General features: G+C 48.5%; 3 protein-coding genes across 12 annotated transcripts in view; 2 read left to right on the forward strand and 1 right to left on the reverse strand.

The window, feature by feature from the left end:
• DNM2 (dynamin 2) overlaps positions 1–12,933 on the forward strand; it is a 77,147-nt gene extending 64,214 nt beyond the window's left edge. For 4 of the 10 annotated variants that reach the window (XM_080930217.1, XM_080930221.1, XM_080930222.1 and 1 more), the window contains 6 exons: positions 5,429–5,538; positions 6,851–6,962; positions 9,116–9,280; positions 9,858–10,090; positions 10,883–11,134; positions 11,731–12,503. In XM_080930217.1, the coding sequence (XP_080786343.1) occupies positions 5,429–5,538; positions 6,851–6,962; positions 9,116–9,280; positions 9,858–10,090; positions 10,883–11,134; positions 11,731–11,800 (942 nt within the window). In that variant the 3' untranslated portion in view covers positions 11,801–12,503. Of the gene's footprint in view, positions 1–5,428; positions 5,539–6,850; positions 6,963–9,115; positions 9,281–9,857; positions 10,091–10,882; positions 11,135–11,730; positions 12,504–12,799 lie in introns of those variants that run through there. The other 6 variants (XM_080930220.1, XM_080930223.1, XM_080930218.1 and 3 more) reach the window with 2 other exon arrangements.
• Positions 12,934–13,567: 634 nt separating this feature from the next.
• On the reverse strand, positions 13,568–15,582 carry TMED1 (transmembrane p24 trafficking protein 1; the record flags this gene model as incomplete). Its single annotated transcript, XM_080930228.1, has 4 exons — positions 15,384–15,582; positions 14,671–14,768; positions 14,350–14,533; positions 13,568–13,786 (listed from the first exon to the last, which is right to left on the reverse strand). The coding sequence occupies exons 1-4, from the start codon at positions 15,564–15,566 to the stop codon at positions 13,568–13,570; spliced, it is 684 nt and encodes a 227-aa protein (XP_080786354.1). The 5' UTR covers positions 15,567–15,582.
• The window catches only part of LOC308430948 (protein HIDE1), a 34,043-nt gene continuing 22,264 nt past the window's right edge, over positions 14,698–26,476 (forward strand). The window contains exon 1 of the mRNA XM_080930229.1: positions 14,698–14,779. The gene's annotated coding sequence lies outside the window, so the exon portion shown is untranslated. The remainder of the gene's footprint in view (positions 14,780–26,476) is intronic.

The following is a 26,476-nucleotide window of genomic DNA, read 5'->3' on the forward strand; positions in this document are numbered from 1 at the left end:
GTGATGTAGCTTAGCATGCATGAAGCCTTAGGTTCCATTCACACTTTGCATGGCGGAGCATGTGTGTGATACCAACATTCAGGAGGCTCAGGAGTTCCAGCCATCCTTCACTGCATAGCTAATTTATGGGTAGCCTGGGCTACAGTGAAACTATCACGAGCATACTTCCCTTTGAAGGATAAACCTTGGCCTAAGTTCTCTGCCACTGTATGGGAGCTGAGGGGGCATCCTCGTCCCAGGCCCCCAGCATGCACTCTGGTGGTTTGTGCCAGCAGTCACCTCTGTAGACTCTTCCAGCCACCATGTAGGAGAGACTCCCATCAGCAGTACACCAAAGGAACTAGGGCTCAGTGTGTAGGGGATGTGACAGGAAACCTGTCCATGCACATTCTGTTTCTCTTCTTAGAAATGGTATAAGTATCACCCAAGGCCAGACTTCTGTGGTCTAGTTGTTGTTGCTGTTGTTGTGGTGTTTTGAGACAGGTTTCCCTGTAGACCAGGCTGTCCTGGTACTGTAGATGGTGCTGGGATCAGAGGTATGTGTCACCACAGTCCAGCTTTTTTTTTTTTTTTTAATGATATAGCCAAGAATGATCTTTAACTATGATCCTCCTGGTTCAACCTCCCTGTGCCAGATGGCAGACATGCACCACCACACACTGTACTGGGTTAATGAGGTTAGGACAGAACCCAGGGCTTTGTAAATGGAAAGGAAGCACGCTGTCCACTGAGCCCCAGGTTTCTCTGGTCATTGCTCTGAAGTTTTAGGGGACAAAGGGGAAGGTGACCCACACTGGAGATGAGGTGGACTGGGGTCAGCTGCAAAACTAGGGAGGCAGGTAGAGCTTCAGAAAGTAGTGTGGTGGTGCATGCCTTTTAACTGAGCACTCAGGAGGCAAAGGCAGGAGGATCAAAGCCAGTCTGGTCTACAAGGAATTCCAGGATAGCCAGGACTATGCAGAGAAAACCTGTCTCAGAAAAAACAAGATGAAAGAAAGCAAGCTTGCATGCCCATGAAGCCTCACCCTGTGACAGGCTCACAGACTGGGTGAGACCACACAGGGCTATATACAGAAGACATGCTCCCCCCCTTTTTTTATGGACTTTTACAGTGTGTTACATCTATTTATCTAGTGTATGTGCACATTTGTGCCAGAGTTCATGTGTGGAAGTCTCAACCCAGCTTCCAAGAGTCTATTCTCTTTCTAACATGTGGGCCTTGGGGTTGAACTCAGGCTGGCAGGCTTGGTTGATTTTTACCATTGAGCCATCTTACAAGTCCTCACCTCCTTCAGTAAGTTCTCAAGTCTGCCTTGGGATCTGTGGTGTCATGGCTAGGTGGGGAAACTGAGGCCTTGGAAGGTGACTAGCCTCATGTCACAGAATACAGAAGGGTCTTTGTGGAGGACAGTTTGTGGTGGCTATCTGTGAACATGTACCGGCTGACCTGAAAGAGACCTCTGCCCTGAGTTTAAGCCACTCCCATGCCAGTGTCTTTATTCAGAGAGCGTTTGAAAATGAAGCCTGGTTTCCCTTTTCCACATGAGGACATATGCTCACTTCTGGATAATTCTAGAACCTGAGGGACTCTTATCAGTGACTCTTCCAAACTCAAGCTTGAGCTCAAAAGAGCTACCATGGATATTTCTGGGGTATCTGGAAGCCCCTAAAACTGCAGTCATTGAGTCTGGATTGGAAGTAGTTGTGGGACCAGACTTGGCATAGTTGCTGCCTCCCCTACCTTAGGCACCTCAAAGTGGTCATGGCAGGATTCTGTGTGGCTGGTGGTGTGGTTAAGGTTGACCTTGTGACTCTTCTTAAGCTTTACATTGAGTGATTGATTGATTGATTGATTGATTGATTGTACTTATATGTGTGTGCTACAGGTATGTGTGTGTCGTGGAGCACAGATGGAGGTCAGAGGGCAACTTGTGGGAGTTGCTTCTTCCCACCATGTGGGTTCCGGGGATCAAACCCAGGTCATCGGGCTTGCTTGTTGTCAAGCTGATTTATCCGCTGAGACGTGTCGCTGTTCATTAAGGGTTTCTTTGGTGTGGGCTATCTATTGTTAATATGGGTGGTGTTTTGCCTGTATTTCTGCCTGCCAGCCATGTTTGTACACTGCCCTCCAAGGCTAGAAGAGGGCATTGGATCTCCTGGGACTTGGTGTTGGGAATTGAACTTGGATCCTCTGGAACAGCAGTGCTTTTAACTGCTAGACTATTTCTTCACCTTCCTGTTTTTGTTTTTAAAACTAATTTATTGTTAGTACTGTAGATATTTACTCCTCTTTCTGTTCCTGCATCTGTGAGCTTGGTGATCTCTTTCTCAAGGATATCTAGGGATCTAGGCTGCACAGTGCCCCTGGAGAGCCCAGAATATTGGCCTGACCATATTTTCTAGCATATCAAATAGTCTGGGATTGTGTCCCCCAAAGTGAGGCACCTCAGTTTCTGGGTTCCAGCTCCAGCACTCTAAGAAAAGCAACCTGAGAGCTGGGCAGACCAGGTGTAAATATGTGGTTTTCCAGGGTCCGTGTTGGATAGGTCATTGCAGAAGGCACAGCCCTGGGCCGAGCTGACAAGTGTTAATAGATTCTTTCTTTTGCGCTGGGAATGACCATTGCATTTCCCTTCATCTGGGGACAGAAAGCGGGCACTTGGGCCTCACTGTAGACAAGGCCAGAAGCAGGGCCACACCACCAAGAGGTGTGGAAGGAGCCTCCATATGCGGAAGACGCAGCACACTGAGGTCCAGGGCTGTGGAGACCTAACACCTTTAAGTAACTCCCTCAAGGGTCTTGGCAGGAGACCTAAGCATCACAGGTAACCGCCATCCCTGAGAACCGGACCACTTTTGTAGACAAGCCTTCTATAAAGACCAGAAGGTGCTTTTTATTTTAGGAATAAACAAGACAAGAACAATGCCAGTTTCAAACAAGGAGAAAGGCTCAGTTCACCTGAGGACATTCCTTCCCAAGCCCAGGGTTCTCAGTTCTGGGTCTACCTTTCCCATTCTCCTCCTCCTTCCAGAGTCTTCCATAGGTATCTCCACCCCAGTGGCCACAGAGATGCCACTCACCTTAGACGGTCTTTTCCTTACTGTCGCTGCTGGCCCAAGCCCAGCCTAACCAATGTGCAGACTACTTCACATGTCACAGCTTCCTGAACAGGTAGTCTGAACACTGGGACGGCGGGGTGACTGCTCAGTCTTAGCATGGCCACTGTGCAAGCCAAGGAATCTCTGCTTCTCCCAATATCCTCATTCATCCATGCTCCTGGACTATTCCACGTGGTAAGGCCACTGGATCACATCTGGAGAAAGTTTCAGAAAATCTGAAAGCAGATTGCAGTATGGTTTGGGTCAATGACCCGTGCCACAGAAGGAGGTTCTTGCAGTCCTGTACTCTGCAAACAAGCACATTCATATGCTCAGTGTGTGTGTGTGTGTGTGTGTGTGTGTGTGTGTGTGTGTGATGGCAGCCACCCAAAATACTGGGCAGAATCACATATAAACAGTTCCAGATGTGGTAAGTCTGGATGTCTGTGACTCAGTCTGTGACTTGGCCCTAGCCTGCTGGCAGGAAGCTTTCTGTCTCATGACACCATGGGATGAGAGTCACAGAGTTGCTTCTGGGAACTTATCCTCCTCTGGAAACAAAAGCTCCTTCGGGGACCCCCAAAATCCCAGCTTTGTTTCTTATAACAAGGCAGACTTCAGGGTTAGCCTCCCTGCCTGGGGCTCTGGGCATGCAGTGTGTATGTGTGGGTGTTCCGCCCTCCACAGTGTCTCCTGTGCTCCACTCAGGCAGTCAGTCCATGAATCAGCTGGGAACGTGGGGCCTCAGCTGTGCCACTCTCCCCAAGGGTGAGACTCAGCAGGCCTCAGACAAGTGGGGAACAGGGGCTCAGGAGAAGCAACTTGTTCTAAGGCCGCCCGGAAAGACAGAGGGAAGTTTTTACACAGCAGTTACTCAGAGTGTTCAGGCTGGTCCCATTCAGGACTATAGCTGCTGGTGAATTCAGACGTGATATTCCAAAAAAGCTGTATTCTGGAGCTTTCTGTTAGTGCAATGGCTGGAAACATGAGAAAGAATTGTGAAAAATCTGTAGGTGAGCCTGGGGAGATTGTTCTGTGAGGAAGTGCACCCATGGGTGCAGTGGGCAAAGACAGGAGGGTGCTGGGCTTGCTGGCCGCCAGGCTTAGTGAAAGCTTGTCTCACGGAAATAAGCATCTTCTTACTTCCCCATGAAGGCCTCTTCCTTCTCCGCTGACGTGCTGCACACAGCCACACACAGGCAGGACATATCCAGGTGACGGGCTGAGATTGGACTCAGTTGTTAGAGTTTTTCCTAGTACTGCGTGAACTGGGCATGGTTAGCAGTTCCGGCTGTAACTCATTACAGCACTTTGGAGGCAGATGCAGGAGGGTCAGGAATTCAAGGTCATCTTCAGCTGCATAGGGAGGTAGCCTGGGGTGTATGAGACTTTGTTCTCTGTTCTTTAAAAAGAAAAAAAAAAGTCTTTGTGGTGCAGAAAATTCCCAGAGAGCTGGGTTTGCATCTAGAGCCCTGCTTGGGTCACACAGTGGCCGTGTTCTGTGCTGAACAGACAGCTTCCTGATCTGAGCAGACATAAAAGAAAAGTGTCAAAGGCCTATCAGTTATGGCTCCTTGGGAGGCAGGAGGAATACAACTTCATGGAAGGCCTGGGTAAATTAAGGAGCCCTGTCTCAAAATTAGAAGTAAGAGGAGCGCTGCCCGTGCAGCTCGGCATTGTGCTCGCCTGTGAGAGGTCTTGGCTCCATCCCCAGCATTGCCGAAAGGAAAAGGCTGCTGAGGTCGCTAGAGTGCTTGTCAGGCACGCATGGAGCCCTGGGCTTGATTCCAAGCATGAAGTAAAGAGAGATGTGACTCACAAAGCCACTGACATTCTGTGACATTGGTGCCCAGGCATCAGCGTCCCAGTTCTGGTGTCTGGGTTAGTCTTCTGTGCTTCAGTCCCCCTCCCTGTGAGATTGCTGCCATAACTCAGGTATTGGGGGGCCACCTGGGAACGAGGAACGCTCATGTTGGCATGAAGTTAGGGCTGAGCAGTTTGACCAACCACTGCATGGGTGTTCTCTAGATAAAAAACAAAGGTGACAGCCTTCCTGTCTGGCAAACTGCTGGACCAGCCGGTGGTAGGCAGCCGTCTGGGTCATTAGTCACAGTATCCATGTACGGTGGGCTGAGGAATTGGGACAGGAACGTTCTGAACAGAGGTCTTATGTACAAAGGTCCCGGGATGAGAGAGAACGTTATGGAACATTCAAGTAGATGTGGTGGTGACGCTTTCAGCACACCAAGTGCCAGGTGTTGGTAGTGGCTGTCAGGTTGTTGCTGGCTCTGCCCTGCAGCCCAGGTGAGACTCTGCCCTGTCTCCTCAGGAGAAAGAAAAGAAGTACATGCTGCCGCTAGACAACCTCAAAATCCGGGATGTGGAGAAGGGCTTCATGTCCAACAAGCATGTGTTTGCCATCTTCAACACAGAGCAGAGGTGAGGAGCCTGTGGGCCTCAGGAGAGCTGAGTGCTCAGCAGGCCTCTGCCAGGGTCTCGCCTTCTAGGAAGGGAGCACTCGAAAAATATGCCAGAGTATTTGTGTGGGGTCAGGGCGGAGCAGCATGGACACAGACAACTGAATAGATGAAATAAGCGTGAAGACCTCAGTGCAGCCCTCACACACAACCCTCACACAGCCCTCACACACGCAACCCCCACAACCCTCACATACACACAACATTCACACACAAACATCTACAAGACAAAGCCTGGCACAGTACTAGGGACCAGAAAGGGCAGGATCCTTGGTACCCACTGACCAGTCTGAGCTTCAGGCCTGTCTGAGTGAGTAAGGTGCACAGAAGTGAGGAAGGCTGGTGCTGAGCTCTAACGTCTACATACATATGCACACACGCACATGCTCACTGCAGCACCAGACAATGTAGGTTTGGTATGTTTCTGCTGCCATAGGAAATTCTGGTAGACACTGTCGCTCTAGTCTTCCTGCAGACACCTCAGCCTCTCCACTGAGTTTCCACACCTCAGTGGCAGCCGCAAAACCAGAGCAAGGTATCATGAGATATGCCCAAGATGGGGCTGGTGGGTAGCCATTCCTGCCAAACAAGGAGAACTGGCATGGTGGTTCATGCCTTTAATCTCAGCAACCAGAGGCAGGTGGATCTCTGTGGGTTGGAGGCCAGCCTGATTTGTGTGGCAAACTCTAAGACAGCAAGGGCTACATAGGAAACCCTTAAAAAAAAAAGCAACATGTGGCGCCAGGAGCCTTTAATCAGCTCATTCATTTACTTTCTCTCCCTCTGCCTCGGGAATGCACAGTACCACTTGCACTGGGTTGAGGCTCCCACATCAATCATTAACATAAGACAGTCCTCCACTGGTATACCCACAGACAGACCCACTGCAGACAATCCCTGTGGAGACACTTTTCCCACGTTGTATCCTGTTGATCATTAAAGCCAAGAGTCACGGAAAGGAAGTGACTGAGATTAGATAGCAGGCTGGAAAGTCAGGCATGATGGCGCACACCTTTGATCCAGCACGCAGGAGGCTGAGGAAGTTCTAGTTTGAGGCTGACTTTGGATGTGTATACACACATACACACACACACACACACACACACACACACACACACATGTTCCCTGGTGCTATAATATACCCAGCAGATATACCCAGAAACCTTTTTAACAAACTGGGGAAGGCACTTGAACCACCTTTTCTACCAAGATGGGGAGGAGCGCCCCCAGCCCATGATCATAGTGACCAGTCAAGTTCTTTTCCACTCACTCAGGAATGTCTACAAGGACCTACGGCAGATCGAGCTGGCTTGTGACTCTCAGGAAGATGTGGACAGCTGGAAGGCTTCATTCCTGAGAGCTGGGGTCTACCCAGAGAAGGACCAGGTGAGGGGCCACCTTCCCTGCTTAGATGACATACCAGGGGAAAGCTGACCCTACATGGAGGAAGAAGGGACCAGTGATTTCCAGACTACACGTGTCAAGTCAGCTTCTCTTTGCTATGGTAAAAGCTGCCAGTCTGGAAATGGCTGAGGTAATAAGGTGCTTGCCATACAAGCTTGAGGGCCTGAGTTAGAACTCAAACAGCAGCCATGTGTGGTGGCACACACTGTAACCCCCGTGCTAGAAAGGCAGGCAGAGGCAGACCCCTGGAGCTCAGTAGCCAGCCAGCCACATCACAGCAGAGATCACCAGGTCCTACTGAGAGGCCTTGTCTCAGAGTAACTCTAGAAGAACCCTAATAAAAAGCTAGACACAGACTGTGTGTGCTATAGCCCTTGCAGAGTGGACACACTTGGAGTGGAAGGGGAGTATGGATCCCTGGAGCTCACTCACCAGCAGCCTAGAACAATCTATGAGCTCCAAATCCAGTGACAGTCTCTCTCTCAGAAAGCAGGCCTGCGGGATGGTTAAGGGACTGGAGATGCTTGCTACTAAGCCTGATGATGTGAACCTGGTTCCCAAGACCCACATAGTGGGACAAGAGCTGATTCCCACAAATTTTTTTCTGGCCTCCACATCTGCATCATAGCACACATGTTCACCCAATTGTATACATGTATAAAACATAAATGTGTTGTATTAGGCTGTGGCTCCCTATGTGGCTCTGGCTGTCCCGCAATTCACTATGTAGACCAGGCTAGCCTTAAATTCAGAGAGATCTATCTGCTTCTCCCTCATGAATGCTAGAAGGTTTGGGCTACTACACTTGGCATAAAATGTAATTTTAAAAACTTAAAAACTGGCCCTGGCATGTTGGTGCACACCTTTAATACCAGTTCAAGACTAGCTTTGACTATATAGTGAGCTCTAGGATAGCCAGAGCTACATAGAGAGAACCTGTCATTTATTCATAGATAGATAGATAGATAGATAGATAGATAGATAGATAGATAGATAGATAGATAGATAGATATAGATAGATAGGCAGGCAGACAGACAGACAGGTAGATAGGTAGGTAGGTAGAGTAAACATAAACATTTTGAGGTACTGAAGATGAAGTCAAGGAAAGACCATGTTAGGACACACTACATGCACACTGTTACCGTGAATGGCTTGTAAGTATAATATACACATAAGGTACACACATGCAAACACAAATCAATAAATACCTGCTATCTAGCCAAGAGGCAGAAGTGTTCCCTTTGGCTCCCAGTTTTCAAGGGCTCATTCCGTAGCTGCCTGGCCCCATGTGCTTAGACTCTGTCATGTTAAGGTGCAGAGGCAAGAAGCAGAGGGAAGGTGTGGAAGGGCTGGAGCCAAGGCGTCCCTGGGGACACACTCCTAATGATCTACTTCCCCAGCTAAGCAAACTGAAGTTTCCAGAGCTTCACAAATGCCAGAAGTATAATTCTAAAAGGATGGCTCTGCAGATAAAAGCCATGGCTGCTCTTCCAGAGGACGCAAGTTTGGCCCCCACCACCCACATGACAGTTCACAGATGTCTGTGACCCAGGTCTGGATGATCTTCTGGCCTCTGGACACCTGCACATAGCCTGTACATACACATACCATACCAAACCAATGTACACATAAAGATAAGTCTTAAAAGTACAGTACCATCAGCTGAGACTCAAGGGACCAACACCTGAACCCTAGGGACATCCCATATTTAAACTATAGCACACTAAGACCTTAAAGGGCACAGAGCTGGTACCCACTGAGGCAAGCAAGGCAAAGTGGGTATGGCTTGCCATTAGTGTCCAGAAAGTTCTCCAGGATAATCCATGGCCTGGAAGGCAAGTGGACTTAGGATTCATCTGCCTTGCTTTCTTTTCTCCTCCTGTCCTTGGAGTAAGGTCACTACAGATCCTGGCCACCCAAAGGGACGCAGTGTTCTCATCCCCCAGGGAAAAGAGTTCAGCATGGCTCTAACCAGTGTTACCCCAGCACAGACCACAAGGTCTAATGGGGCCGTCTGGAACACACTCAAGCGGGTCATTTGTCAGTAGGATAGGCACATAGTTCCCAAGAGCCAGGACTTGTACGGAGCTGTTCGCCCACAGTGAACCCTCACCCTCTCTGTGCTCTCCGGCAGGCAGAGAATGAGGATGGAGCACAAGAGAACACCTTCTCCATGGACCCGCAGCTGGAAAGACAGGTGGAGACCATCCGCAACCTGGTGGACTCCTACGTGGCCATCATCAACAAGTCCATCCGTGACCTCATGCCAAAGACCATCATGCACCTCATGATCAACAATGTGAGTGGCAGGTCCCAATCCAAAGGTCCCGGCTGAGGACTGGTAGCTGGGATTCAGCTCCAGGTATTTTGCACTCTGCCAGTCAGCCCAGTACCAGAAGGTGGAAGCAGGAGAATCAGGTCACCATCATCCTCCGAGACACAGCCAGTTTAGGGGAGCTTTACTGTGTACGACCTTCAAGCCAGGAGATGAGGGGGTTTAGAGGGTAAAGCAGCATATGCACCTTGCAGTCCCTGAACCTCAAATGCTGCCGTCTGACACACACAGAGTAGTACTACAGACTGTTAACTTAAAACAAACCTAATTCTAAGAAGCTGTGCAAAGTTAGAAAAAGTTGTTTAATAGCTTTTTGTTTTTGGTGTGTTGTTGGTGGATGGTTGGTTGGTTGGTGTGGTGTTGGAGATTAAACCCAAGGCATGGCAGGCATTAGGCAAGCACTGGGCGGCTGAGCACCTCTGCGCCTTTGCTGGGAGGTTCTGAACTTTAGGCAGAGGCTCTATGGGTAAACTTGCGCCTCAGTCTGTGGTGGCTGCTTTGGCTGGTACACAGACCTGACCTTTCCCACCACTGTCCTCAGACAAAGGCCTTCATCCACCATGAGCTGCTGGCCTACCTGTACTCATCAGCAGACCAGAGCAGCCTCATGGAAGAGTCAGCTGAGCAGGCTCAGCGGCGGGACGACATGCTGCGTATGTACCACGCACTCAAGGAAGCGCTCAACATTATTGGGGACATCAGCACCAGCACTGTGTCCACACCTGTGCCTCCACCCGTTGATGACACTTGGCTCCAGAACACCAGTAGCCACAGGTGTGCAGGGCAATTTGTCCCCCATTGTGCAAATCAAGCTCAAGCTCCACCCTTCCTATTCCCTCTCTCCCATTAGGAGCTAGGTCACAGCTGAAGTTTGGACAGGGACAAGAGTTGAACAGAACTGCACAACACGCAGGCCTGAGCACCTGTTCTGCTTAGAGCCGCGGTGTCCAGGTGTCAACCTGAGCTAGGTCTCTGGAGAGAAAACCGCACACCCTAATTCCCCACCAACCCTTGCTTCTTCTGGTGCTTTTCCCATGAGTTAAGTCCAAGTGTAAAACAAGAGCAAGAAGCCCGGGGAGAGTTGCCACAGAGGCTGGCCTCCTCGAACATAGAGAAAGTACAGGACAAGATTTAAAAGGCCCATAGAACCTAGGACTCCATTGGCCTCAAGATGGGAAAGATGGACCAGAGGCACTATGGCAGCCACAGTCCAAGTACCAAAGTGGCAGTCAAGGGAATGTCAGTGAAGGGCACCCACTGAGACTAAAGGACCCTGTGGAGCCCTCAGAAGAGGAAGAACCCAGGTCCAGTGGGGACCAGGGCAGGCAGATCTACAGAGGCAGAGAGGTGACGTGGGGCACGGAGCTGGGCTGTAAGTACATTAGAAGGCCAAGTGCACTCTGCACACCTGCCCTTGGAAGCTTGTCAGGTACACAGGAGCCCCAGCAGCACGGAATGGTGTGGCTCAGGTTGGTGGGTGCCCAGTGCCTTCCCCTCACCTCAGTCTCATGCGGTGGATACTCACAGTATCCTTCCTCCAGATTACAGCCTTTCCTTCCTCCACAGCCCCACTCCACAGCGTCGGCCTGTGTCCAGTGTGCACCCACCAGGCCGGCCACCTGCAGTGCGGGGTCCCACACCGGGGCCACCCCTGATTCCTATGCCTGTGGGAGCCGCATCCTCCTTCTCAGCACCCCCTATCCCATCCCGGCCTGGACCACAGAGTGTGTTTGCCAACAACGACCCCTTCTCTGTGCCACCTCAAATACCATCTCGGCCAGCACGGATTCCCCCTGGTATCCCTCCAGGAGTGCCCAGGTAAGGCCTACAACCTATATCCTGGGGTCCTCTCCCCCCTTATGATAACTTCCTGTGTAGCCCCAACAGGATATAGAACGGAACAGGCATTCCTGCTTGTGTCCGGAGAAACTGAGCCCCAAAGGGGCCAACCACTGCTGAGCCAGTGCCACAGAGCAGTGGTGAATCAGCCGATGCCAGGGCTCCGGCCTGTCTTCTAAGCAGCAGGTTACATGTCTGACTAGCCCGGCACCACATCCTGTTGACTCTGCTGACGCCAGCAATGCCTGGTGAGCCAGGTTCTAGTCTCCATTTCTGAGATCAGAGAAGCAGGCAGATGGCACATCTGGTACAAGCACTTGTTCCCAAGCCTGATGACCTGAGTTCAGTGTCCAGGACCCTCTTGGTGGAAGGAGGGGACTAGCTCTTCCCAAGGCAGAGAACATGCTTATAGAACCCAAGCAAGTCAGTGACATGGGGATACTAGGAGTGTCTGGATTTGACATACGCCCTTGTACCCCGACTCTGGGAGCACCTCGGGTGGGCTGAAAGGGCTGGGTCCCCATCCTGCTTCTGGCCTCACTACCTCCACCTCCGTGTCTTTACTTTCTTTGCAGCAGAAGAGCGCCCGCTGCGCCCAGCCGGCCCACCATTATCCGCCCAGCCGAGCCATCCCTGCTCGACTAGGCCGCAGGGGGCAGTGTTCTGGGGGGGGTCTTCGTGCACCCACAGTGGTCTGGGCCCTGCTACTGCCCCCCATGCTGGGACCAGGCTCCCCATGGGCAAGCCTGCCCTTCCTCCCAAGCCCTACTGGACATGACAATGAGGGGTGAGGGTGGGAAGGAGTCCCACACAACAGCACATGGGGGCTTTGCACTTTGGGGAGAGGAGGAGCTCTGGTTAGCATCCTTGGGACCATCTGGAAAGAAAGATCCAGGCTAGTGTAGGAGAACTCTACAGGGGCTCCTCCAGACTGTAAGCCTTTGTTCTTTCTGGGCTACAGGAATTGTCCGCCTTCTTCCCTAAGGACTCCTCAGGAGTGAGCCAGGCCCAGCAGGTCCAGTGCTGGCCGCCCACCTGGCTCAAGTTGTGTATATATATATAGCTTCTTTGGCCATATTAACCACACAACCTGAGCCCAGCCCGGTCTCCACACCCAGAGGTGCCTTTGTGCCTTCCTCAGGCTGGAGTGCCTCATCTCTGGCCTGCCTCACCTCCGCCCCAGTTGTGGTTTGGGCTGAATGAACTGGGGAGACATCAGGGTCCTCTTGGCTCCCAACCAGATGGCCCCACAGGTGGGCCCTGTGTGCCTCTGTATAGATTCTGCTCCCACCACTTGGACTGACCACTGTTAAGTGCCTGCCTCTGTATATCCTATTAATAAACTAAAATAAAGGGAAGCCCTTCTGGTGGCTATGTGTGTGGGCCTTTTGTGTGTGTCCCAGATCAGGTTGAACACCCCCATGGGGCTGTCCACACTTAATCATTTACATGTGCGAGTCTGTGTCATCTGTTCTGAACCCCTCTCATCCCCATCACCCCAGGCCTTACACACAGTGCTTATGGGCAACAGGAATTCTATCCACAACTCGAGAGGTGCTGTGGCCAGGCCCATCTCCAAGTGCCCCAATAGCTCTGTAGGGACGCGATTCAACTTTGCTTTATGATCTTTTTCTTTCGTGCCAGGCGACCACCTCCATCGGCTCCTGCCCGACCTTTCTTCTGAGCTTCGTGGGAGTGCCCCCACCCCCTTCCTGGCTGCCCCTGGCATGAGGCTAGGTCTGTCCCAAGCTGACATCCCTGAGCCCCAGTCACTAGGCACTATTAACTTTTCTGACCATAATTTATTGACTCCAGTGCCCAGGACAAATGCCTTTTGTTCCTTGAGGCTCATAGGCCTGCTTTGGCAGAGAAGCACCTTAGCCTTGTCTGAGGTCCTGCACCCAGAGAGAAGGAAGGGTCCGCTCCTACAGTTCTCTTACCAAACCATCAACTAGCTGGCTCCCCTCTGGGCCAAGGGGCCAGGGCTCCTTCCTTTCCAATAAAAGTGACTGTCCTGGCAAGAATTCTGCAGACGTGTTTCCTTCCCAGACCCTAGTAAGGTAGGCTCACCCCCAGAAGCAAAGCAGAGACTGGGGTTGGGGGTGTCTAGTTGGAGGGCAGGGACAGCTCCATAACCTGACCCCATCCTGATGGCTGGAAGACTGAAGCTAAGGCACAATTTCAGGAGAAATCCAGGGCATCCAGGGGTGATACGTCCCCACACTGCAGCACCCAACACTGCCACCTTCCAGAAAACAGGCACCGTTGCTGAGCCCTCCAAGGGGTCTGCGAGCCATTGGCACTCCCTGGTCACTGCTAAGGACCAACTATGTCTCATCTGAGTCTGGGAGGTGTCCAGCAAGTCACACACCCGCTGCCCTCCGCCATTTCCTTCATCCGCTATGGCAAGGGCTACGTGGGTACAGGGCGCTTGTCATGGAAGAAGCGCTTCAGCGTGCACACCTGCAGGACGGCCACCAGCAGCAGCACAGCCACATTGGCAGCTGACCAGAAGTTGACCCGCTCAAGGTTGTCTTCTTGAAGATTGCGATCACGAGCCTCGAAGGCTCGGAGCAGAGTGAGCATCTGGATGCTCCTTTCCAGCCGGGTCCTCATGGTCTCCATGGATTCCTGCCAGGGCAGAGAGGAAGAGGCCAGGTTGCTCACGTCTGCATCCCCACGCCTGCTAGGCACTGCTCTGTGCCTATCAATGCATCTGCCTCTTATCTTCCTCTGCTTTGCCCCTTGGTGTTTTCTTGTTTGTTTTGGGGGATGAGACTTTTCTTTTTAAGGGGGCACAGAGTGCATATGCCATGGGTTAGATGTGGAGGTCAGAGGGCATCTTGCAGGAATCAGTCCTCTCCTTCCATGTGGGTCCCCCGAAGTCAGGCTTGGTACCAAGTGCCTTTGCCTACTGAGCCACTTCACCAGTCAAAAGCTGCCAAGGATGACCTTGAACTTGTGATCCTCTTGACTATGAGCAGCCCATACCCAGTTTGCGCAGTGTTGGGTTTGGAAGCTCAGGTGTGGGACTAGGTAAGTGCTCTGCCAACTGAATCATCCAAAGCCCTTTCTTTTGATTTTGAGGGATGGGGTTTTGCTATGTAGATAAGGTCGGGCTTCAACTCATGGGAATCCTGCCTCAGCCTCCTCAGAACTGGGATTATAAGCATGCACCAGAACACCCAACTCACCTTGATGTCTTCCATTTTGACATCAAGCATCTCTTCCGGCTCCACAGCCTCAGCCCAGTCTTCTACCTCCTCCTCATCTTGGAAGCTGTCAAAGATGAGCTCAAAGAACACAAGCTTCTCTGAGATGGTGCTGAAGGAGTTGTCAAAGCACAGCCTGTAGTCTCCGGCCTCGGTAGGCTCCACCCTGGGCAGACAGATGAGACAGACATGACCCTGGAGTGACCAGCCAGCTGGTCTGTGGAACCAGTAGGATGGTAACCTGAGGCCACTGGGGAGCTGTGGGGCTGTAACTGAACCAAGGCAGGGCAGGACTTCACTCACGTGTGCACCCCATCAGCCTTTCGAGACTCACTGACCAACAGCACACCCTGAGGGCTCTCCAAGGTGAAGTCCACATCCAGCCCAGCACCTCCGATCACCTGAAGAGCAGGTAAGAATTGGGAAACGGGCAGTTTTGAGCCAAGCCTATTTGGCGCAAAGGCCTGAGTCAAACCGACCAGAAAAGACCCATGTGAGACTAGCATGAGCCTATCTTTAACAAGAAAAAACCAATCCCACCTATTTGCTTGGTATAGATTAGAAGACAACTTGTAGGAGTCTGTTCTGTACTTCTACCACAGAATTAGGAAACTCATATCACCATGGTTTAGCAGCAAGTGGGTTTTTTATTTTGCTTTGTTTTTTTACCCAGCAAACTATTTGGATTCCCCAAGGGCCTATCTAAAGACCAACATCCACACCTACAGGTCCCTTCTGGATCCCTACGACGCCTCCTGGTGAGGTCTTTCATCAAGCCACCCTGCCACCCCCTTGAGCGGTCCAAGGTGGACGTCTACCTGGCTGCTAACTTAGTGTTACCCTACCCAGCAGCCGCCAGGACTTTGCCTCGAACCTAACCCAAAGAGCTTTGACCAGAGTAAGCCCCTTCTCTGCAAAACCAGAAGCATTCTGGCCACACCCCTGTCCCGCCCCTCGCTCCTGTTGGTCACGCCCCCAGTCCTGCTCTATTCCGAGCTGGGACCCTCTCCTCTCACCTGGTACTCGGTCTCAAGACTAGCATTGGCCGGTGCGGACTGATAGAAACACTGCTTCCTCCCGGCGGGAAGCAGAAATGTGAACTCGCCGTCCTGGATGGGCGGCGGCCCCGCCTCTCCCACTCCTACTGCTGGCAGTAGTAGCCACAGGGCCAGTGCTACGGCCGAGGCGGCCGCCATCATCCGGGTCACCCTCTACTCACGGGGCGTGGATCCTTTAAGGATTGGTCCTGCCCACTTCTCATTTCGGCAAAGCTCATTGGCTTCGGCTTCTTTCGACCCCCAAAGCCGCGGAATGCTGAGTGAAGGGCCCCAGAGAGGCGAGCTGCCCAGGTTAATTGCCTAATCTGCTAGAAAGCATACTAACGCTGCTGCAAATTTCGTGAAACTTCCCCAAGTCTGCTACTAACCATTGTATTTGGTGTGGAAAATAACAGACCTAAAAATGGTGAAACAGTTCTTTACAGGCAAAAATTAAGATGACTAAATGAGGAGGTTTGCAGGGCCTTCCGTGGCACCGCCTTCTGACTGCCGTCCCCAATTCAAAGTGCCTGTCACCCATTGGTCAGTCAATTGTAGGCGGAGCCGACCGAGGACAGCGCTGTGGTGGATTCCGATCTTGTGTGAGGGATGCATCGAGCTTTAAGATAACCCGGTTGCTGGTACTCCAACACTGGGGTTCTGGCAATGTTAGCTCACTGAGCATGGCCTCTACCAAGATTCAGTGCTAACCTGCTTTCCCTTTACACCTTACACAATCCCATATAAGGGGTTTGGTCTCTTAAGGTCGGGGTGATGGAATGTTTGTTAGGTGTGAATAGAGTACTGGCTCAGCTTGCATTCAATGCGTCTTGAACAGGTCCAAGTGCAGCTGGGCTGACACATGCAGTAATTCCAGTACTTGGTAGGCCGAGTCAAGAGTTGGAAGGAGTTTGAGGCCATCCTCTAGAACCGGTATGGAACTACATAGTTCCAGACCAGCAAAAATCGAGGGATCTATTTGGGCTTTGAATGGTTCAGAGAATAGAGGCGCTTGCTGCCAAACCTAATGACTCTAGTTCAATCCCCATGTACTACAATAGAGGAAAGACAGAACTGACTCCCACAATTGTCCTCTGGCCTCTATACACACTAACAGACAAAACACCGTGGGTAGTTCTTGTCCACTCGACACAAACTAATCTGGCAAATTGAGTCTCGCTTGAGGAATTGCCTTATGGACATTTTCTTCATTGCTAATTGATGCTGGAGGGCCTGGCCCACTGTAGATGGTACCTTCCCGATGCAGGTGGGTAGGAGCTAGAACAAGCCAGCAAGTCCCTCTTCCCCACAGTTCCTGCCCTGACTCCCTCGCGGAGCAACTCTGATTGAGACTCATACACTGAATAATCTGTTTCTTTCCCAAGTTGCTTTTGGTGATGGGTTTTATCACAGCAATGAAAACAAAATTGGACACACACAGAATACAAGATGATGAAAAGACATTGTACCTTTAATCCCAAGAGAGGCAGGTGAGTCTCTGGGTTTGAGGCCAGCCTGGTCTGCATAGGTAGTTCCAGGTTAGCCAGGGCTACACAGAAAAATCCTGTCTCAATAAATTTTTTAAAAAGGGGAGGGGACTATAGTGTGGTGGTAGAACATTTACATAGCATGGGGAAGGTCCTAGATTCAACTGTAGGAACAACTTTAGTTCACAAAACAAACACACAAGCACCAACAAACTTCAAATGTTAGTGACACCATCCTGGGTCAGGAGAGAACAATATGATAATTTTGTCAACTTTACACTCTGGAATCAGCTGAGGCAAAAGAGTTTCAGTCAAGGGTTGCCTAGAGCAGGTTAGATTGTGTGTGTGTGTGTGTGTGTGTGTGTGTGTGTGTGTGTGTGTGTGTGTGTGTACTCATCTCTACTCCTGACTGTGATGGGATGTGATTAGATGTCAGAAGTTCCTGTCACTCTGAAAAACTACAACCTCAGATTGTGAGCTATAATAATAGTCCTGTGTACTCTAAGTTTCTTTTGGGCAGGGTATTTCCTCCCAGCAACAGAAGTAAATGAGGTGGGTCTGAACACACAGAGACAGGGTCAAGAGTGCAGGCCTCAGAGCGTGGATGCCTGACTCACACTTTAACTTACTTTAAAAATCCCGATTCCACCAAACTGGAAAGTGTAAAATAAATGGATAATCTCTTGATATTTACCCCCACCAAAGTTAAATATAAGGAAATTGAAATAGGACGTAGTGGTTTGAGTAGGCATGGCCCCATAGGCTCGTGTATTTGCATGTTTAGTCTCCAGTTTGATGGACTGTTTGGGAAGGATTGGGTGTGGCCTTGTTGGAGGCAGTATGTTGCTGGTGGCTTTGAAATTTCAAACCTACCCCAGGCCCAGTCTCTGTCTCCCTCCCACCACTGTCTGCTGACTAAAGATTAGGATGTAAAACTCATATCTACTGATCTAGCTCCATGCCTGTCTGCTTCCCCACCATATTGCTAATGGAGCAGCCCTTTAGAACTATAATAAAGACCCCAATTTAATGTTTTCTCTATAAAAATTGCTTGAGACTGGAGAGATGGCTCAGGGGTTAAGAACACGGGCTGCTTTTCCTGAGGACCTGGGTTTAATTCCCCGCACCTACAGAGTAGCCCACAACAGTAGGTAACCCAGTTCTAGAGGATCCTGTGTCCTCTTCTAGCCTCAGGTCCAGCACAAATGCAACACTTATGAACATTCAGGCAAAACACACATAAGAAATAAATAAATCAGCCTGGAGAGATGGCTCAGTGGTTAAGAGCACTGACTGCTCTTCCAAAGGTCCTGAGTTCAGTTCCCAGCAATCACATAGTGGCTCACAACCATCTGTAATGGGATCTGATGCCCTCTTCTGGTCTAAACAGAGGTACAGTGTGCTTATATATAATTCATAAATAAATCTTAGAAAAAGAAAAAAGAAAATGAACTCAACTTGGGCAGGAGAGATGGTTCAGTGGTTAAGGACACTCACTGCATTTCCAAAGGTCCTGAGTTCAAGTCCCAGCATCCATATGACAGCTCACAACTGTCAGATGCTATCTTATGGTGTGTGAATGTACATGCAGACAAGTACCCAATACATAAACACATCTTAAAAAACAAATAAACAAAGCAAGATTGCTGTGGACAGCAACAGTGACCCTAAGATGAAGACCTATAATCTCTATTGAAATCGAAGCAGGAATTAAGTCTCCCAACCAAAAGAAGTCCAGTGCCAGATGGACAGTGCAGAATCCTACCAGACCTTCAAAGAAGAACTAACACCAATACTACACAAATAATTTCATAAAATAAAAACAAAAGAAACATTATCTAAATCTTTCTCTGGGCTCCAATTTTCCTGCTGCCTAAACCATAAGAAGACTCAACAAAGAAAGAGAATAACAGACCCAATTCCCTTATAAACATATATGGAAAATATTCATTAAATACTTGCAAACAAAACCCAAGGTCACATCAAAAATAATTCATCCATCATGATCAAGTAGACTTCATCCCAGAGATTCAGTGATAGTTCAACATATGTTAATTGATTAATCTACCATATAAACAGACTGGAAGACAAAACCCATATGAACATTTCAGTAGATGTGGAAAAAGCCTTTGACAAATTTCAGAATTACTTCATGATAAAAGTCTAAAAAGACTAGAGATACAAGGAAAAAAAAACTCACAATAATAAAAGTGATTTACAGCAGTCGACATCAGAAACAAAACAAGGTTATCCACTCTTTCCCTATCTATATAATACAGTACTTGAAGTTCTTTCTTTCTTTCTTTTCTTTCTTTCTTTCTTTTCTTTTTCTTCCTTCTTTTCTTTTCTTTCTTTCTTTCCTTTCTTTCTTTCTTCCTTTCTTTCTATCTTTTTTTCTAGATAGGCTTTCTCTTTGTAGCTCTGGCTATCCTGGAACTCTAGACCAGGCTGGCCTACAACTCAGGGAAATCTGCCTGCCTCTCCCTCCCAAGTACTGGGATTAAAAACATGCACCACCACCATTTAGCAGAACTTGAAGTCTTAGTAAGTGCAAGAAGGCAACAGAAGGAGACCAAGTGGACACAAATAGAAAAGGAAGAATCAAAGTATCTTTATTTGCAGATTCTGTGATTTTATACATAAAAGACTCTAAAAACCCCACAGGAAACAAAATTAACACACGGGGGGGGCGGGGTGCAGAACTCCTTTGATCCCAGCACTCCAGAGTCAGGCAGGAGGATCTGAGTGAGTTTGAGACCATCCTTGTCTACAGACTGATAGTTCTGGGATAGCCAGGACTACACAGACAAACCCTGTCTCAAAAAAAAAACGAGGGAAAAAGTAACCCTTGCTCCTTGACGTTCACTGCTGTTCTACAATTTCTATGCCAGAAACAGAAACAGCTTAGATGTCTATCACCAGCCGACTCAATAAGAAAACCTTACAAACCGAATTTCACTCAGCTGTTAAAAAAAAAAATGAAATCATGAAACTTACCGGTAACTGGACGGAAGCTAAGGTGGCATGTAGCTTTTAAGCTTGCTACAACTGCTTAACCATAGAGGTCAGGAGGAGTAGACAGCAGTAGAGGGTTTCTCAAGGAAGGGGAAATGGAAATAAAATACAGAGTTATGGAGAGATGAGCGGAGACACACCAGAACGGGAGGATTAGATGGAGCCGGGGAGGGGTGGAGCTAAAGGTGGGAACAGAGGGAGGGGCTAACAGGGCCATTTGAGACTTCCTTTGGAAACATACTAAAGTAGAAGCCTCTCAAAATATACACATGTATGCAAGAACCTAAATGGAATCACCAAATACGGGGAGACAAAGCTCCAACCAGACGTCTGCCACCAAGTCAAACCTCCAGTGCCAAAACATCTCCAGTTTCATCTGAATGAGTTGTTGGCCAAAGGAAGCCCCGTGCAACCTCCCAAACAAACAGCCAAAGCAATCGGTTGTTCTTCACAAACTGGTGGTGAGACCTTGAAACCAACACATATCTCATTGAACGTGACGAAATCATGCTGGTGCCTACCTAGAGCCTTCAACCTCTTGACTGGTGTTTATGGTATTGGATGGTACTCCGCCCACTACCAGAGGAGAGAGGTGAATGCCAACTCAGCTACAAATTCTTTCAGCTTTGCTGGTGCATAGCATTGGAAGATAAACCAGCCACTTTATGGTTGGAGTTAAGGCCCACCCAGGAGATGGAACACATGTGTGTCACTGCTTCGATAGCCATGGGCCTAAGGGAGAACCAAACACTATGTCCTGCTAACAGCATGCAGCAGTAGACACCCTTCTGTGCCCGGACCACTCAGTGTCTTGTTCAGCCATCATGAGAAGCTTCCTTCTGCAGTATATGGGAACAGATACAACCCACAACTGAACTATGTGCAGAGAGTGAGAGACCTTGGAATACTTAGTCCTAAATGGAATGTCTCCATCTAATGCCCCCCCACAACCTGGGGCTTAGAGAACTGTGTGGAAGAAGAGGCAGGAAGAGTATAAGAGTCAGAGTGTTGGAGGACGCCAAGGAAGTAAGGTCTCCTGGACACAGGACTGATGCACTTGAACTCAAGACTGTGGCAGCATTGTACCTGGCCTACACAGGTTCAAGCCAGATGGGTCTTAAAACTGAGAAAGGGAGGTAGACACAAGCCCCACCCCTAACTGTGGTGGTTTGAAAATGCTTGGCCCTGGGAACAGCACTATTAGCTGTGGTCTTGTTGTTGGAAGTGAGTCACTGTGGGGGTGGGCTTTGGAGGTCTCCTCAGGGTTTGCCCATTGGGCAAGAGAGCTTCCTCTTAGCGGCCTGAGGGTGGCTGTTTTCTCCTGGTCCCCTTTGGAACAAGTTGTAGAATCTTAGCTTCTTCAGCGCCATGTCTGCCTACATGCTGCCATGTTTCTTTTTGCCTTGATGATAGTGGACTGAACCGCTCAACCTATAAATCAGCCCCAGTTAAATGCCCTTTGTAAGAGTTGCCTTGATCATGGTATCTGTTCACAGCAATGAAAACACTAAAACACTAACCTAGAAGCTACCTCCAAATGTTGATCAATTGCAAAGGAAAAATTAGTTTTCTCCAATGGAATCTTACTGAGTACACAAACCACAAGTAAGGGTAGGTCCCATGCCTAGCAGTAAATGGCCAAGACAATGAATTCAGAGGGCTGGAGAGATCACTCAGTGGTTAGAGCATTCACTGCTCTTCCAGAGGTCCTGAGTTCAACTCCCAACAACCACATGGTGGCTCACAACCATCTGTAATGAGATCTTATGCCCTCTCTGAAGACAACTACAGTGTATTCGTATAAATAAACAAACAACAACAACAACAACAATGAAATCAATTGTATTTTAGAGGTTTTCTTGGGGGGGGCTCACATTGATTTGTTTGGGTATGTTTTCCCTTACTGGATTTTGCTTATATATTATGATTTTTGATGTTGTGTTTTAATGGTTTGTGTATATTTCATCTGATTTTTCTCTTTTGTATGTTTGTTCTGTTTTATTTTGCTTTTTTGCTCATCTGCTTGTTTATTTTCTTTTTTAAAAGATTTATTTATGCATATGAGTGCTCTATCTGCATGTACATCAGTTCCCATTACAGATGGTTGTGAGGTCAGAGGACGCACACAGTCTGGTTGCTTTTATTCACCCGCAGCCACTCAGATACCCCCAGCATCACATGGAGACAGTGGAGATGCTCCCTGTTGGGATAAACAGAATTAAAGTCATTTAAAAAAAGAGACTTGACTCAAATTTATTATTTGAGCACAGTGAATGTGTATTGATAAGGAAGAATTGGGAAAAACCTCATGGGCATGGGAAGGGTCCCAAGGAAACCTGTTTTCTTTTGCTGTGTTTTGATTCATTTTCTGGCTGAGTGTGGCTGTGACGCACACACCTATAGGCAGGTCAGGACGGCTTGTGGCAGTTATCTCTGTCCTTCTGAGTGGGTCTGGGGATCCACTTCAGGTCAGGCTTGGAGGCCAGTGGCTTCCATGAGTCACCTCACCAGCCGGCCTTTAAGAGAACCAAGGAGAGAGGGAAAAGCCATGTCCATCTGGTTCCTTGGTCTGGCTTCTGTAAGTCAGCATCACGTTCCATGCACGCAGAGCAGTACTGAGCTCTCTGTCATAGATAACTGGGACTGTAAGCATATACCACAGCTGTCCCCAAACAGGGTCTCTTGTTGCTGAGACTCAATGAGGCCCATCCTAAGGTTCATGACAAAAAGCATCAGGGCCCTCTTGCTGCAGCTGCTAGATACCACGCCTAGTTTCTGGGGTGTTAGGAATGGGACCCAGACCTCCTATATGCCACACAGGCTTCTACCTTAGAGGTACAGCTCCCCCCAAAAAAACATTTTCTGGCTGATAGGATAAAAGGCTTGCCTGCAGTTCCTGCTTACCAAGGGTTGCCCATCCACTTCATGCTCCTAAGGGTGAATGTTGGCTTCGATTCCCCCTTCCCTATTGTGAATCCCCCCTATCACTGTGACTGTGACCCCCCCCACTGCTCCCCCCTCACCACTGTGACTACCTATGTATGATGGCTATTTTTGGTGGTCAACTTTGACAACATTTGAAATTAACTAAAACCCAAACAGTTGTGTGAATTTTTTTGAATAAATCACTTGAAATGAGAAGATCCATCTGTTTTTTTTTTTTTTTTTTTTTTGAAGATTTATTCATTTCATATAAGCACACTGTAGCTGTCTTCAGACACACCAGAAGAGGGCATCAGATCCCATTACAGATGGTTGTGAGCCACCATGTGATTGCTTGGAATTGAACCCAGGAACTTTGGAAGAGCAGTCCACGCTCTTAACCGCTGAGCCATCTCTCCAGCCTGGGATAACAACTACTGGATTCTTGACCTTCCCTGGTAGACAGACATCCATTGTTTAACCAGTGGGGCTGCAGCCTGTAAGCTATTCTATTAAATTTCCGCTCTGGATGTATGAAGGTTGGAGTTGGGGATTTCGCTCAGTGCTGGAGCACTTGTCTAACAAACACAAAGCTCTGGGTTCGGTCCTCAGCTCCAGAATTAAAAAAAAAAAAAAGACAGAATCAAAGTTTTGTTCTTCTACAGATTACCACTGATTACCACTCTTGTGGAGTATTCCTCCACAATTAAGGAGAACCAACGAGACATGGCAGTGTGTGGCCAGGAAGTCCCTGCATAGCTGATTTGAGGCCAGCCTGGGGCCTCAAAACCCAAACTCTGTCTGAAAACCCAACGAACACAGGAAAGGACATTCACTCAAGAGCCATTAAGGAACTAGAGAGACTATGAAACAGAAACTGAATGTGGGTGATCCGGTGGTAATGGGAACCTACAGTTCCCACTAATGGGAAAGGCAACAGACACTCTGGTAATTCCTCTAAACGTTACGATACACTTAGCAGAACTTAGCATTTACACTCATAAATAAAACTGAAAGTAGATACTAAAATACCCAGTACTTGGGAGTCAGAGGCAGGTACATCTCTGAGTTTAAGGCCAGCCTAGCCTACAGAGTGAGTCCCAGGACAGCCAGGGCTATACAGAGAAACCCTTGTCTTGAAAACAAACAACCCCAGATATACAATTCAAATTGACATGAGTCACAACAGTTGGCATCACAGACATGAAAGGCAGAATCATGGCCCTGGAGAGGCAGCTCGGTGGCTAAGTACTTACCAGCTTCCCTTACAGAGGTCCTGGGGACTGTTCTCTGCACACACATGGTAACTCTCAACTAACTGTACTCCCAGGAGACCCAAGGCTCTCTTCTGAATACTCAGGTACCACATACAGGAGGTCCATGCACATTCATGCAAGCTAAATACCAACACACATACAATAATAAAACATGAGCTATAGGAATAAAGCCAGGCATGGTAGCACTCAACCAGGATCCCTGGGAGACAAAGGTAGGCAGATCTCTGAGTTTGAGGCCAGCCTCATCTGCCTAGTCTCAAAAGAAAACAGAAAGAAGGGCTAAAGAGATGGCTCAGTGGTTAAGAGCACTAGCTCTTCTTCAGAGGTCATGAGTTCAATTCCCAGCAACCAAATGGTGGCTCACAACCATGTGTCATGGTATCTGATGCCTTCTTCTGGTGTATCTGAAGGTATCTACAGTGTACTCATACACATAAAATAAATAAGTCTTTTAAAAAAACAGAAAGAAAAGGGGACTCAATAAAAAGATGGAACCACAATGGTGGAATAAATTGTATTACTTACTTTCCTTTTTTGTGATAAAGTATCATGACCAAGGCAATGTATAGAAGAAAGGCTACATTGTTCCAGAGGGTTGGAGTACATTGTAGCAGAATAAAGGCACTGCAGCAGGAAGAGCTGAAGGCAGACATCTGGAAATTCACCTAGAAGGCAGAGAGAGTACACTGAGGATGCTGAGGTTTTGGAAACTCCAGTGACACTTCCTCCAGGACTGTCCATGCTAATCCTTCCCAGACAGTTCCACCAATTTAGAACTAGGCATGAAATATGGGTCTATGGGACCAGTCTCATTCAAACCACCACATTCTTCTCTCTGTCCCCAAAGGCTGGCAGCCATACCATAATACAATTAAAAAAAAAAGAGCATTAAGTCCAATTTCAAAAGGCCCCCAAAATTTATCACAGTCTCAAGACTGCTTAAGAGGATTGGGCCTCAGCAATTAAGAGCACTGGATGCTCTTGCAGAGGACCCAGGTTCTATTCTGAGCACCAGCATGGTAGCTGACGACCTTCTGTAGTTCCAGTTCCAAGGAATCGTGATGTTCTCCAGTACGTGATATGCAGACAGTCATGCAGGTAAAACACCCACACACATGAAATAAAGATAGAAGTTCAAAGTTCAACTCTTTTCTGAGACTTGAGGCAAAAAAAAAAAAAATCAAATTTCATACATCCAACAAACGATGACACAGGGTATACATTACCATTCCAACGGTGAGGAAATATGTAACCAAACCAAGACCTAAAACCCAGCTATGAAAACTCCAAATTCTATAGCTTCACATCTGATGTCAGGGGGCTTAGTTGGCCCCACCCTTCCAGCTGGGATAGTTCCAGCACATGGCCGTATCTGGGGCCAGTTCCATGCCCTGCAGCTCTCCTTGGCAACACAAAACTCAGCCTTCACCATCACACAGCTTCACCAGAGGCTTCTTGAGGCCTCTTACTGTTCCAGGTTCTCGACGCTTCCTGCCTCCACTTATCAAGTGCTGGGATTACAGGCTCTCAGTTATGATAGAATGGGTGATTTTCTCCTCCTCCTCTCCTTCTCTGTTTTTAATGTCTGCTTTAAAGAGACATTTATTCCCATCTTTGGCACATCTCAAACTTGGATTGTTTCTTTTGTTGATGTTTAAATGGTCTTTGTAAGGCTGGAGAGGTGGCTCAGTGGTTAAGAGCACTGACTGTTCTTCCAGAGGTCCTGAGTTCAGTTCCCAATAACCACGTGGTGACTCACAGCCATCTGTAATGGGATCCGATGCCCTCTTCTGGAGTGTCTGATGACAGCCACAATGTCATATAAATAAATGTTCTTTATATATTGCACCCCTTGCTTTTCTTGCTGCTGCATTCAAATGCCTAGCAGAAACAGCTCAAGAAGGAAGTGTTTGTTATGGCTCGCAGTCCAGGGTGCAGTGCCTCCAGGTAGCCAGGGCATGGTAACAGGGGCCTTGAGGAGTGAGGGAGAAATTCTGGCAGCCAGCGCCCCTCCCTCTCTCTTTGTTAGGCATTGCAGAATTCCAGTCATAGGCTAGTAATGCCCACAGTTTACCCAGCCTAGAACCTCCCTTACAGGGTGCCTGTGCCCAGTTTTTCTGGATAATTTTCATACTGTCAGTTGATGATGTTCTAGTATTTTGTTTTGTGTATAGAATACAGACAGATCTTGGAAGTTGGTCCTTTTCTGCCACCCTGTAGTGTCCAGGGATCAAACACAGGTCATCAGACTTGCATGAATTTATTGTACCCACTAAACCAGTTTACTGGCCCCGACTGACTTGCTCTATGTATGAACATATAATTCTTTGAAACAGAGTCTCACTATGTAGCTCTGACCTGGAACTCTATG

The sequence above is a fragment of the Micromys minutus genome (genome assembly GCF_963924665.1).
Source record: "Micromys minutus genome assembly, chromosome: 16".
In the NCBI taxonomy this organism is placed as follows: domain Eukaryota; kingdom Metazoa; phylum Chordata; class Mammalia; order Rodentia; family Muridae; genus Micromys; species Micromys minutus.